The sequence below is a fragment of the Loxodonta africana genome, chromosome 12 (genome assembly GCF_030014295.1).
Source record: "Loxodonta africana isolate mLoxAfr1 chromosome 12, mLoxAfr1.hap2, whole genome shotgun sequence".
NCBI lineage: Eukaryota > Metazoa > Chordata > Mammalia > Proboscidea > Elephantidae > Loxodonta > Loxodonta africana.
Genome location: NC_087353.1, coordinates 77,677,360 through 77,690,200, shown reverse-complemented (window position 1 = coordinate 77,690,200; position 12,841 = coordinate 77,677,360). Strand labels below are relative to the sequence as shown.

The following is a 12,841-nucleotide window of genomic DNA, read 5'->3' as shown; positions in this document are numbered from 1 at the left end:
AGTTTGTGTTAATTTGGATACGTAGTGTGTTTCTAGAAATCTATCTATTTTCTCTAGGTTTTCAAATTTGTTGAAATATAGTTTTTTATAGTACTATGTTATAATCCTTTTTATTTCAGTTGGGTCTGTTTTAATGTCCATTTCATTTCTTATTTGGGTTATTTGCATCCTCTTCTTTTTTCTTTTGTCAATTTGGCCAATGGTTTGTCGATTTTGTTGATCCTTTCAAAGAACCAACTTTTGGTTTTGTTGATTCTGTTGTTTTTCTGTTCTCTATTTCATTTATCTCTGCTCTGATCTTTATTATTTCCTTTCTTCTGGTAGCTGTGGGCTTCTTTTGCTGTTCTCTTTCCATTTGTTCAAGCTGTGTAGCTAATGTTTTGGTTTTATCTCTTTCTTCTTTTTGATGTGGGCGTTTATTGCTATAAATTGACCTGTGAACACTGCCTTTGCTGTGTCCCAAATGTTTTGGTATGATGTGTTTTCATTTGCATTTGGGTTCTATGAATTTTTTTTATTCCGTCTTTGAATTCTTCTATTACCCAGTGGTTTTTAAGCAGGATATTAGTCTGTTTTCATGCATTTGATATTTTTTCCTTGCTCTTCCTGTTATTAATTTCTATTTTTATGGCATTGTGATCAGAGAAGACACTTTGTATTATCTCAGTGTTTTGGATTTTGTTGAGGGTTGCTTTGTGACATAAGATGTGGTCTATTCTGGAAAATGCTTCATGTGCATTGGAAAAGAATGTGTACTTTGCTACTTTAGGGTGGAGTGTTGTATATATGATGTCTTTTATGAGGTCCAGCTGGTTAATTTTGGCCTTTAGATCTTCTGTATCTTTACTGAGTTTCCTTCTAGATGTTCTGTCCTTGCCGAGTGGTGTGTTGAAGTTTCCTACTATTATTGTTAAACTGTCGGTTTCTCTTTTCAGTGCTATTACAGTTTGTTGTTATGTATTTTCAAGCCCTATCATTGGGTAGGAAACCCTGGTGGCATAGTGGTTAAGTGCTACAGCTGCTAACCAAGAGGTCGGCAGTTCAAATCCGCCAGACACTCCTTGGAAACTCTATGGGGCGGTTCTACTCTGTCCTATAGGGTCGCTATAAGTCGTAATCGACTCGACGGCAGTGGGTATTGGTTTTATCATTGGTACATAGATGTTTATTATGGTTATGTCTTCAAGGTGGGCTGTCCCTTTAATCATTATATAATGTCTTTCTTTGTCTTTTATGGTGGATTTTATTTTAAAATCTATTTTATCTGACATAAGTATAGCCACTTCTGCTCTTTTTTGGTTGCTGTTTGTGTGATATATTTTTTCCATCCTTTGATTTTTAATATATCTTTTTTTTTAAGGTGTGTATCTTGTAAACAGCATATGGATGGGTCCTGTTTTTTCATCCATTCTGCCACTCTGTCTTTATGGGTGCATTTAAGCCATTTGTGTTCAAAGTGATTATTGGTAGATGTGAGATTATTGCTGTCATTTTGTAGTGCTTTTTTTGTGGTGCTGATGTTTTCTTTGTTCCTCTTACTCTTGTGCTGAATTCCTTTCAATTTGTGGATTATTTTTCTTTCATTCTGGTAGTTTTTTATTTACTGAGACTTTATGTTTTTCTTCTTTATTTTGATGAGTATATTTGTTAACTTCCTTTGTGATTACTTTGAAATTTACCTCTGTCTTCCTAAGTTTAAAACAGTCTTTTATTACTGGATACCATCTTGGCTTCATCTCCATTTGAAAGTTCTATACCTACAACGTTTATTCCCTCTTTTATTGTTCTGACATTGTTGTCATTTACAGATTGACCTCTCTGACTCCCTGTTGTAAATCTTTTAATTTTATCCTTGAGATACCATTTGGTGCTTGGTTGAGCTCTTTATCCCTTCATTTGACACTTAGGGTTCCAGGACTGATGTTTGTTTCTGTTTTACTTAGTTTCTTGGGTCTTTGCTACATACGGGCAGTGTGGTGCTTCCATCTACAGTGCCATCCTGTCCTTAAATTTTCTAGTGTGTGAAATCTGAAAATTTATTGAGCTTACAAAGGGAAATTAAATGTTGTCCTTGCCCTCCAGGGTTTTCCCTTTCCCCATGCATTATTACTCACCTAAGAAAGACTTCTTCCATGGTAGTGATAGAGACACCAAAGCTAGCAATGCCCAGCTCTTTCTGTCTCACTTCTAGATCACTAAACAAAATTTCAAACCTAGACGAAGAAGGAAATGGAAGAGATAAAGCTCACACCAATATGCTACTTTCATACTTATATATATTTTTTATTCTAAACTGATTTCCCCTGAGCACTGGGGAAAATATAGACTATTCTTTACCACAATGATTATTATAGTTTTTATGCCTCTGGTAAATCAGAAATATGGGAGTAATGAAGAAAAAGAAACTATCGAATTGCTATAACAAATTGCTTTCCACTGTACTTAGTTATTGGATCTCATAATTTTGGGTCTTCTAATAATCCAAAAGATACTCTATATATTAGTAACCCTAGCTAGTTGATATGAGTTAACTTATTACACATATATGTGCTGTGGTTCAAGGAGCCCTGGTGGCACATTGGTTAAATGCTCAGTTGCTAATAACCAAAAGGGCCACCGTTCAAACCCACCAGCCACTCTGCATGAGAAAGATGTGGCAGTCTGCTTCCGTAAAGACTACATTCTTGGAAACCCTATGAGGCAGTTCTACTCTGTCGAGTAGGGCCGCTATGAGTCAGAATTGACTTGACAGCACTGAACAGCACTTAACAACAACATGCTATGGTTTCTATTCCAGTAAATCAAAAAAGAAAATCATCCTCTAATTAAGAAGAAAAGACACTCAAAAATAGAAAATGGAGTCAATTCAGTAGAAGCTCAAGACTTAGAGAAAGCCATATAATCAAATAGCCAGGGAAGATCTATGGTAGTTGAGCAGATGTGATATGAAGACATCAAGTCTTTAAAGAATAATTTTCCAGGGAAGATTTTACAATATACTGGTTTCAGAAGATTATCTTTCACAGAAACCTCCAGTTCTCAAAACCATCTCTATCACATTCCCACTAAGGGGAAACTGAACCTATTTTTGAATACCCTTAGTGTTGGGGGATCTCAAATTTCCCTCTTTTGGAAGATCTGTCAAAACTTCCTCTATATTTAAGCTTAAATTATTTCCCAACCAATATATCTAGCTTTGCACATTAGTTCTAATCTTACGTTTTAGGATTATATAGAACAGATATAATCCACCTAAATAACAACTTTTCACATATTTTAAGTCCATTTCCCCCTTCGCTGCTTCATTCCTAATGCATGACGTTTTCAACTATACTTAACACATATTTTCTTTTACTTTAGTTATTTAGTAGTTACTATGTGTGCATTGCACAAAATTAAGAAAATAAAAACCACCATAATACCATCCCCCATAAATAACCATTGTTAATACACCAATGGTTTGGCATGTTTACTTATTTTACTTCGCACAATATATGACAAAATTATAATTGAACTGTCATGGTATAAAATGCATTAATATAGCACAACATGGTGAATAATAATAGTAAATTATGGGATAAAGAAATGACAGAAAAGATCTAAATAAAACCTAGATTTCTCCATAGTCATTTTTAGAATGAAGAAGTCCTAGAAGTCCTAAAACAGAAAGTTGACCAAGAAATGCTGTTAAGTGAATAAAGCAAGATTGAAACATTTTTATGGTAGGATTCCATTTCCACAAAACTAATTACAGTAGTCCCATCTTATTCACAGTTTTACTTACCCACAAAAACACAGTCTGAAAATGTTACTTTAGTAGCATGACGAAAGCTTGTTCCATCCCACCCTGTCCTGCCTAGGGGCCACAGTCACTTAATTTGTATTACGATATATTGTTATAATTGCTTTTTAACACTTAAAAGGCTTCTTTTGCAGCAGACATGTCCAACAAAATACATCATTTGATTTCCTGACTGCTGCTTCCATGGATGTTGATTGTGGATCCAAGCAAAATGAAATCCTTGACAACTTCAGTCTTATCATGATGTTGCTTATTGGTCCAGTTGTGAGGATATTTGTTTTATGTTGAGGTATAATTCATACTGAAGGCTGTATCTTTGATCTTCATCAGTAAGTGCTTCAAGTCCTCTTCACTTTCAGCAAGCATGGCTGTGTCATCTGCATATGGCAGGTTGTTAATGAGCCTTTTTCCAATCCTGATGCCACATTCTTTTCTATATAGTCCAGCTTCTTAGATTATTTGCTCAGCATGCAGACTGAATAAGCATGATGAAAGGATATGACCCTTTAAAATACCTAGGAATATCTAATCAAGGATTTCTACAATTTAAAAAAAAAAAGACTCTGAAAGAGATTAAAGAAGACTTAAATAAATGGAAAGATGTTCTACGTTCATGAATTGGAAGACATAGTATTGTTAAGATGTCAATACCACTCAAAGCAGTCTACTGATTCAACACAATCCCTATTAAAATTCTAATATCCTTCTTTACAGAAATGGAAACACCAATCCTCAACTTTATCTGGAATGGCAAGAGGCCTCAAATAGCTAAAGCAATGTTGAAAGAGAAGAACAAAGTAGGAGGACTCACACTTCCTTATTTTGAAACAGATACATTCAGATACAGTAATCAAAACAGCCTGGTGCTGGTATAACAATAGACACATAGGCCAATGGAATAGTACTGAGAGTCCAGAAATAAGCTCAAACATCTATGGCCAACTGATTTCTGACAAGGATACTAAGTCTATTCAATGCGGAAAGAAGAGTCTCTTCAATAAATAACAAAAAAAACAAACCCATTGCTGTTGAGTTGATTCCAATTCATAGTGACCCTATAGGACAGAGTAGAACTGCCCCATAGAGTTTCCAAAGAGCACCTGGTAGATTCGAACTGTCAACCTTTGGGTTAGCAGCTGTAGCACTTTACCGCTATGCCACCAGGGTTTCCCTTCAATAAATGGTGCTGGGAAAATTGGATTTCCACATGCAGAAAAATGCAACAGGACACATACTTCACACCATACACAAAGATAAATTCAAAATGGATTACGGACTTAAATGTGAAAACTAAAAACCATAAAATTCTTAGAAGAAAATATGGGGACAACACTGTCAGGCCTGGCTTTTAACAATGGATTATCTAATATAATAACAAAATCAGAAACAGCAAAAGACAAATGGGACCTCATAAAAATTAAAAACTTTTGTTCAGCAAAAGACTTTAACAAAAAAGTGAAAAGATAAGCTACTGACTAGGAGAATATCTTTGGAAACTCCATATCCAATAAGAATCTAATAACCAAAATATATAAAAATTTCAGCAACAACAAAAGGACAAACAACCCAATCATAAAATGAGCAAAGGATCTGAACAGACATTTCACCAAAGAGGACATTCAAATGGTCACCAAACACATGAAAAGATGCTCAATGTCACTAGCCATCAGAAGAGATACAAATCAAAGTTACAATGAGATACAATTTCACTCCCACTAAGATGGCTAAGATTAAAAAAACAGAAAATAACAAATGTTGGCAAGGATGTGGGGAAATTGGAACCCTTATCTGTTGTTGGTGAGAATGTAAAATGGTACAGCTGTGTGGAAAAGTGTGGCAGTTACCCAAAATACTAAAAATAGAACTGATCCAACAATTCTACTCCTAGGTATATACTCAAAAGACATGAAAGCAGAGACTCAGAGACTTGTACACCAGTGTTCATTGCAGCACTATTCACAATAGACAAATTGTGGAAACAACCTATATGATCATCAACAAATGAATGGATAAACAAAATGTGGTACATACATACAATGGAATACTACTCAGCCAACAGGAAAAATGACGTCTTGATACATGCTTCAATATGGACAGAACTTGAAGACATTACGCTGAGTGAAATAAGTCAATCACAAAAAGACAAATATTGTATGACTTCGCTTACATAAAAAGACAAGAAAAGGCAAATGTAAAGAGGCCAAAGCTTAACAGTGTTTGCCAGGAGCAAGGGGGAGGAGCAAAAGGGGGTTAACGGTGAGAGAAAAATTGCATTGATTAAGTATAGGATTGCACAGCCAATGATTGTAACTGCTGTCAATAAGTCGTATACCTGTAAAAAGTTGAATTGGCAAAAGTTTTGATATAGATATATTTACAACAGTGACAAAAAAAAAAAAAAAGGGAGTAGCTGCTGAGGCTACTATGCATAACCACACATCTCAGGGGATTTGGTTGGGGGTTATAGGGTCATGGTTTCATGGGACATGCAGTTGATTGGGCTAATTATGTGTTTAGTGTTTCTGTTCTATCTCCTAGTTCATTGTGTAGTGCCTGGGGTCTTAAAAGCCATTCAGGGCACAACAATTGGTCTCCATTCACCTGGAGCAACAGAGAAAGAAGGAGAGTCAGGAATAGGAGGAGGACATGGAATGTGTGGCTAATTGACTCCATGAACAACTGCCTCCTTTGCCATGAGACCAGAAGAACTGGATGGTGCCCAGCTACCATTACTCAACATTTTAATTTCATAGAAGAATCCTGATCAAAAGGGGGGAAATGCAGAACAGAATTTTAAATTCTCATGGACTCTAGACTTTCTGGAGCCATGGAGGATGGATGAACCCCTGAAACTATTGCCCTGAGATTATCTTTAAATTTAAATAAAAAATATCCCCTGAAGTCTTCTTAAAACCAAATAATAGTGTAGCTTAACTAGTAAAAAATGTCTACTTTGAGCTCTTTTAAGAACTATCTACTGAGACCAAATCAACAACAGGAACTCAGAAGATTAGGGGGCATCCAGTTTATGTTAATGAGGGAGGAACAACTCAGAAAAGGAAGGTGAGAATAGTTGCACAACTCAAGGAATGTAACCAATGTCACTAAATTGTACACATAGAAAGTGTTGAATTGGTGTATTTTTGCTGTGTATATTCTCAACAACAACAAAATAAATAATATTTAAGAAAAAAATAATGAAAAATTCTCCTGTTGATAGATATTTGACTATTTCAGGTTTGGGGTTATTATGAATAAAATGGCTATGCATGCAAATATTTTTTACTTGTCTTTTGATGGGCATGTGTCTCTTAGGTATATACTAAAAGTGAAACTGTTGAGTCATAGGATAAACTTAGTAGAAATGGCCAGGGGGCAGTGGTGGTTCAGGGGTAGCATTCTCGCCTTCCGTAATGCACCCATCTGTCAGTGAAGGCTTGTGTGTTGCTATTATGCTGAACAGATTTCAGTGGAGTTTCCAGACCAAGATACACTAGGAAGAAAGGCCTAGTGATATACTTCCAAAAATCAGCCAGTAAAAACCCTATGGCCCACAAGCATCCAATATTGTTGTGCATGGGATCACCATGAGTCAGGAGCCAGTTTGTTGGCAGCTAACAACAACAATTTTTTTAACAACAACAGTAGAAATGGCCAAATGTCTTCCAAAGCAGTTACACCACTTTATACTTCTATCAGCAGTGAGCTCCAGTTGCCATGTTCATATGATATTGTCAGTCATTTTAGTTTTACCCATTCTGGTGGGTGTGTGGTAATGATATATTTCTCTCTTTCATTCTTTGCAATTTTGCTAATAGTTCCGGGAATAATTCTTGACATAGTCCTCTTTTTCATTAGTTCTATTTTCTGCCATTATTTATTGGTCAGTTTTTTAAATTAAGCAATAGGAATTTTACCTCTGATTTTTCCTCTTCACAACTGCTTGTTCTAGATTCAGTGTCCTCGTTAATTTGACTGACTCTATAAAGCAAAAAGTTTGAAAACCTATTTCTTTTAAAAAACCACTTTTACTTTGCAATAAATTTATTTTCAGAGTAGGCATTTCCTATGCTTCTTTTTAGAGTGGTCCTTTTCTTTCAAAATTCAGTCTTTTCTACAGTCTTTTTTCATCTTCTTCCATCTATATGAAAGGAGATTGATGTTTATCTGGTTCCTATTTGTAGTCATATAGAACTTTAAGAGGTAATTCTGTCCAAGACTGACACGTGATTCTGCCTGATTCAGTGATTCCTCTTCTAAGTCCTCATTCTAGTTTTCTTTCCCAGAATCAACCTTCACCTCATTGGTGTTAATGTGTGAAGCTTAACTTCTTAGCTTCATTTAAAATCTCCAGTTTTCTAACGTCATGTAGACGACGAGCATAGGCTTTGGAAATAAATGGGCCTGCTTTAGAATCCAACCTCTGTTACCGTTTTGTTTGATCTTTCAATTTTTTTTTTTGGTATTGATTTAATCTTACTATTTCATTTACTCTTTCTAAGCTTAAGAGCCATCATTTATAAAAACGTAAAGTATATTTTATCTTCTCTTCTCACATGTCACAATGTTACTTCACTTTAACATTTAGTCCTCTGCAATCACTTTATGAACCTAATCATCCTAGCTTGGAGATCTGAACTTATTTAAAGCACCCTGAAAATTTCTCCCTCCTTATTTGCTCTTACATTTTAAATAAAGAATCATTCTCTTTAATCAAAAAGGTTGAATTAAAACAGGAGCTGCAGAGTTCTGCTTCCTTGATGACAGCACTGAAGCTTCTTCTTGCCATTCTTGGTCAAGATATAACTTTAGATTTTTCTTTTCTATTGCCCTTTTCCAAATTCAGGTTTCCACACCTTTAAGACAAATGGAGGCATAACTGGAGGAAAGGGATCAGCATACTTCAAAGAGGCCCTGCCAAAGCAGAACTCATTCCGCAAGGTTTATCTAGATCTATCATGTCCACATTCTAATTTCCCTTCCATTTCTTCTTGGTTAACTTGCTGGTACTGATCTCAAATACTCGCTTTGTTTTTGCTCTATCAAATAGGTTTTTGTAATTCTCAAATATTTTCCCAACTTTGCCGTTCAGGAGCCAACCCTGCTCAGAAGCCAAGATGTCTCCAAGTCTAAGAAAAATGAATGATGATGTTATTACTTTTTAAACTACCTTTGAATAACAAATTCGAGTGTTAAAAGTTCTTGATGATATTATGTATTAGCCTCTCATATTTATCTTGTTTATTGGTTTTACGTATCACTCTATTTTCTTCTCTTTAAGATCTTGTAGTCAGAATCTCCTTTTAAAGCTTCCGAAGACTCTTGAGTTATCTATCCTTTCATAGGTGATCTATTTACTCTTCATAGGGTCATGCTATGGAATCTTGCTTTTTATATACCTTCCAGTTTGGGCAGCTGTCTGAATCTACCAAGTTCCATCCTTCTTTTTGCCATAAAGCTTACAATTATATTGTAAATTCCTCCAAAGTATCTGACAGTTTTTTTCTTCAGGCAACATCTTTTTTAAAATTGTAAATACATAGATAACACAACATTTGCCAATTTAACATTTTTCACTTGAACAATTCAGTGAAACCAATTAAATCAATCATGTATGCAACATTTTCTTGATTTATCCAAATTATCAAAAAATTCAGAGTACTGGATTCTTTCTTATTTCCTCCTTGTTTTGGGAGGTGTAATTGTTGGCAAGAAAAGTAAAGGACTTGTTAGGCTATCGGCTTTGAGGTAAATAAGACATATATTAGAAACCCACACTTGAACAGTTCCCTTTTCTTTGTTATCTTGCTTCAACATTGTCTCAGGAATATATTATGCATTTCCTCCTATTAGGTTACAGGAATTTCACACAATGATACATAACTTGTTTCTCCTTCTACTGTTACCCACTGGTTCCCAGCATGTCTCCACCCTCTAGCTCATGGACGTTGAGCAGATGCATATTGCCTGATAAGCAGCACTATTCTGATACCTCTCCTACACGTCTATTCCTTTGGAATGCTGAAAAATTTCAAGGTAACCTTTGGGTCTCATATAGAAGGTTTTTTTTTTTTTTTTTTTAATGGAACATGGTACTCATGGATAATATCCTTTATTTTGTATACCAATCTGTTATTGCACTAAAAGGTGACCTCAGGAAATAGTTACTCTAAAGCAAAGATGAGAAGATAAACAGACAGGGAAACCAAAGTACTGGAAATGAAACAACTAGAATACAATTAAAGTGAATGCTGACACATTGTGAAAAATGTAACTAATGTTGCTAAACAAATAGTGTGGAAATTGTCAAATTTGCTGTGTAAACCTTCACTGAAAACACAATAAAATATCATTTAAAAAATTTTCAAGGTAACAACTTTCCTTGCGAGATAAATTCAATAAACTGGAATATAAGTATATGTAATTAAAATTATTTCTTTTTCTCTTATTTTTTCAGGCAAATAAATACATAAAAAAGTGCTAAATTACTGTTAGTTGTCAATTCTAGCTGGAATGGAAATCACTAAGAAGTTAACTATCATTTCAGTCTTTTCATATTATACTCTGAAATACTGGATCCATACGTAATTTTTCTCCCCATTTCTTAGTTTAAAACGCTCCATGTTAGAGAAAATTTCAGTCTCAGCAAGTATATTCTTCCCTTATTCTGTCCTTAATCCACCATTCCATATCTGAAATTATGGCCTAGAAATCTATAATTAGTTGTTCACTTCTTGAAGCTTCTTCCTGTTTCTCTCTTCCAAGTCCAAATGAGTAGTAAGAAGATAGGAATCACAACTACCACAATGTGCTTAAGGTAGCAACATAACACCTGGTTTCCACCTTTGCCAAATGAGTCACCTGCCATGTGTGTCCAGTGGTAGCTTCTTTTTCCAATTCACCATTATATTTCATTTTTTCATTCCAGCTTATGACTAGAGTCTTCTACTCAGTTGCCTAATTATGCTGTTACGTGCAGTTGCTTCTTATAAACTTTCAGATTTAATGAGTAAATTTATGTCCAAGGATACAGTTACCCTTCTCTCTCTTTCTCCTTTGTGACATATTCCTGTCTTACAGTTCTTTGATTTATAGGACTCTTTCCTGGCTTGCCTTGAGCATCACTTCCTTCATTCTATCTAGAACATGTTTTTCCTAGAAAAGGAGATATTAAAATCCTTATATTCTTCTTAAATATGAAAGTGGCTTGAATATGAGGGAATATCAAAGCAAGTACTTTCTTGTATATGGCAAGAAGATAAAAAAATATCATATTCTGTCAAAGCCACTAATATTTTTAGTTTCCATTTTCCTTTTTTAGGATGGTTATTCCAGGTATGGAAACCCTGGTGGTGTAGTGGTTAAGAGCTACGGCTGCTAACCAAAAGGTCAGCAGTTCAAATCCACCAGGTGCTCCTTGGGAACCCTATGGGGCAGTTCTATTCTGTTCTTTAGGGTCGCTATGAGTCAGAATCGAGTCAACAGCAACGTGTTTTGTTTTGTTTACTGCAGGTACAGCTATTATTCTCTGTGTTTTTTTTTTTTTGATGAGTAATTTGGCTAAATGGTTTAGTCAAACAGCCTGTTTCATCTAGGTTCTTGTCACCTTTAGCTCCAAGAACCACCATTTAAGCCATTTTTTTGTTCATTATCTTAACAATTCCCTTCGCAGGCTGAAAATTTGTACTCTACCTACAACTAACCATTAGTTATTATCAGTGAACACCAGGAAACTATAGCAACTAGGTAGTATCCTCTCTTCAGTGCAATTTACAGCTATGACTGGAAATTTGACTTATTAAATAAACTCTACTTGTTAAGCTGGAAGAAACCAAGAAAGTAAAAAAAAAAAAAGATTTCTGGTTATCTATAAAACCGATCATTTGGCATTCTCTGGATCCATACCTGTGTGTGTACTCCTTGGGTAGAATAAATGATAATTCACTTCCAACATTGTTCTCCAAAGTAGCTGTTGGTATATGATGACGAAGCAACTGGAAGATTTGTTCAACATCGCAGTGAGGTTCCTTCACCATGACTATGTGGTATCCCACACCTGAGAAAAGCCATTTAAAAAAAAGAACAAATAAAACAATTCTGTACTCTTCATACTCTTGTGAGACCATACTTAACTTTCCATGGTTTGGGTGAACTAGAAGACACAACATATTACAAATCATTTCATTATAATTCTAAGGAGCATTACAAATACTCCTTTTATAATTTCCTTAATTTTCCTAGGGACTGATAATGATCTGGGTTATAAAGCAGAGATAGGATGAAAAGCCTCTGTTATTTGGCCTCCTGTCATTAAACAGATATTTATTGGGGGCCTCTTACATGCCAGGCAGTAAATAAATTAGACAAAAATCCCTTCCTCCAGGTATCTGAGAATTCTCCCAAGATTCTCTGCACCTTCACTAAGCACACTGCATTCATCCTACAGAAACTAGAAATGGGGTTGTGTAGCTGAGAAAAAATACCTCCAAGACACTCCAGGACTTTGAGGAAAATATTGCAGTAGCATTCTAAAGGCTCAGGGCAGGGCAGAATAGCTGGAAAAAAACCTCTGAGGCGTATCAGTCCTTTACCAAGTATACCACAATTGCCCTTTGAAGGCTTGGGAGAGGGCAGCTGGATACTTGGATCTACACCAAGGTTCTCTACCTGAAAATGGGTATTTGCCACAAGAACAGTTGCGCCGGCACTATGGACAACATGATTCAAATATCTCTGCATTCAGTTAAATTACTGATAATTATAAATTATATTTACTAATTTTGCTAGTTTTTAGTGAAGTAGGAATCATATATTATTAAAACCCATTGCTGTCGAGTTGATTCTGACTTATAGTGACCCTACAGGAGAGAGGAGAACTGCCCCATAGGGTTTCCAAGAAGCAACTGGTGGATTTGAACTTCCAACCTTTTGGTTAGCAGCTGAGCCCTTAACCGCTGCACCACCAGGGCTTCTCATATATTACTAGATGTTAAGAAATATACCCCCCCCCCCACGTGTCTGTCAGTTTGTTGTACTGTG

The 12,841-nt window shown here is 35.6% G+C and overlaps 1 protein-coding gene across 1 annotated transcript in view; it reads right to left on the bottom strand.

The window, feature by feature from the left end:
* Nucleotides 1–12,841, bottom strand: part of LOC100671125 (phospholipid-transporting ATPase ABCA3-like) — a 230,993-nt gene that overhangs the window by 76,774 nt on the left and 141,378 nt on the right. The window contains exons 18-19 of the mRNA XM_010598551.2: nt 11,708–11,858; nt 2,115–2,213 (exon numbers count right to left, since the gene is read on the bottom strand). Coding sequence (XP_010596853.2) covers nt 2,115–2,213; nt 11,708–11,858 — 250 coding nt within the window. The remainder of the gene's footprint in view (nt 1–2,114; nt 2,214–11,707; nt 11,859–12,841) is intronic.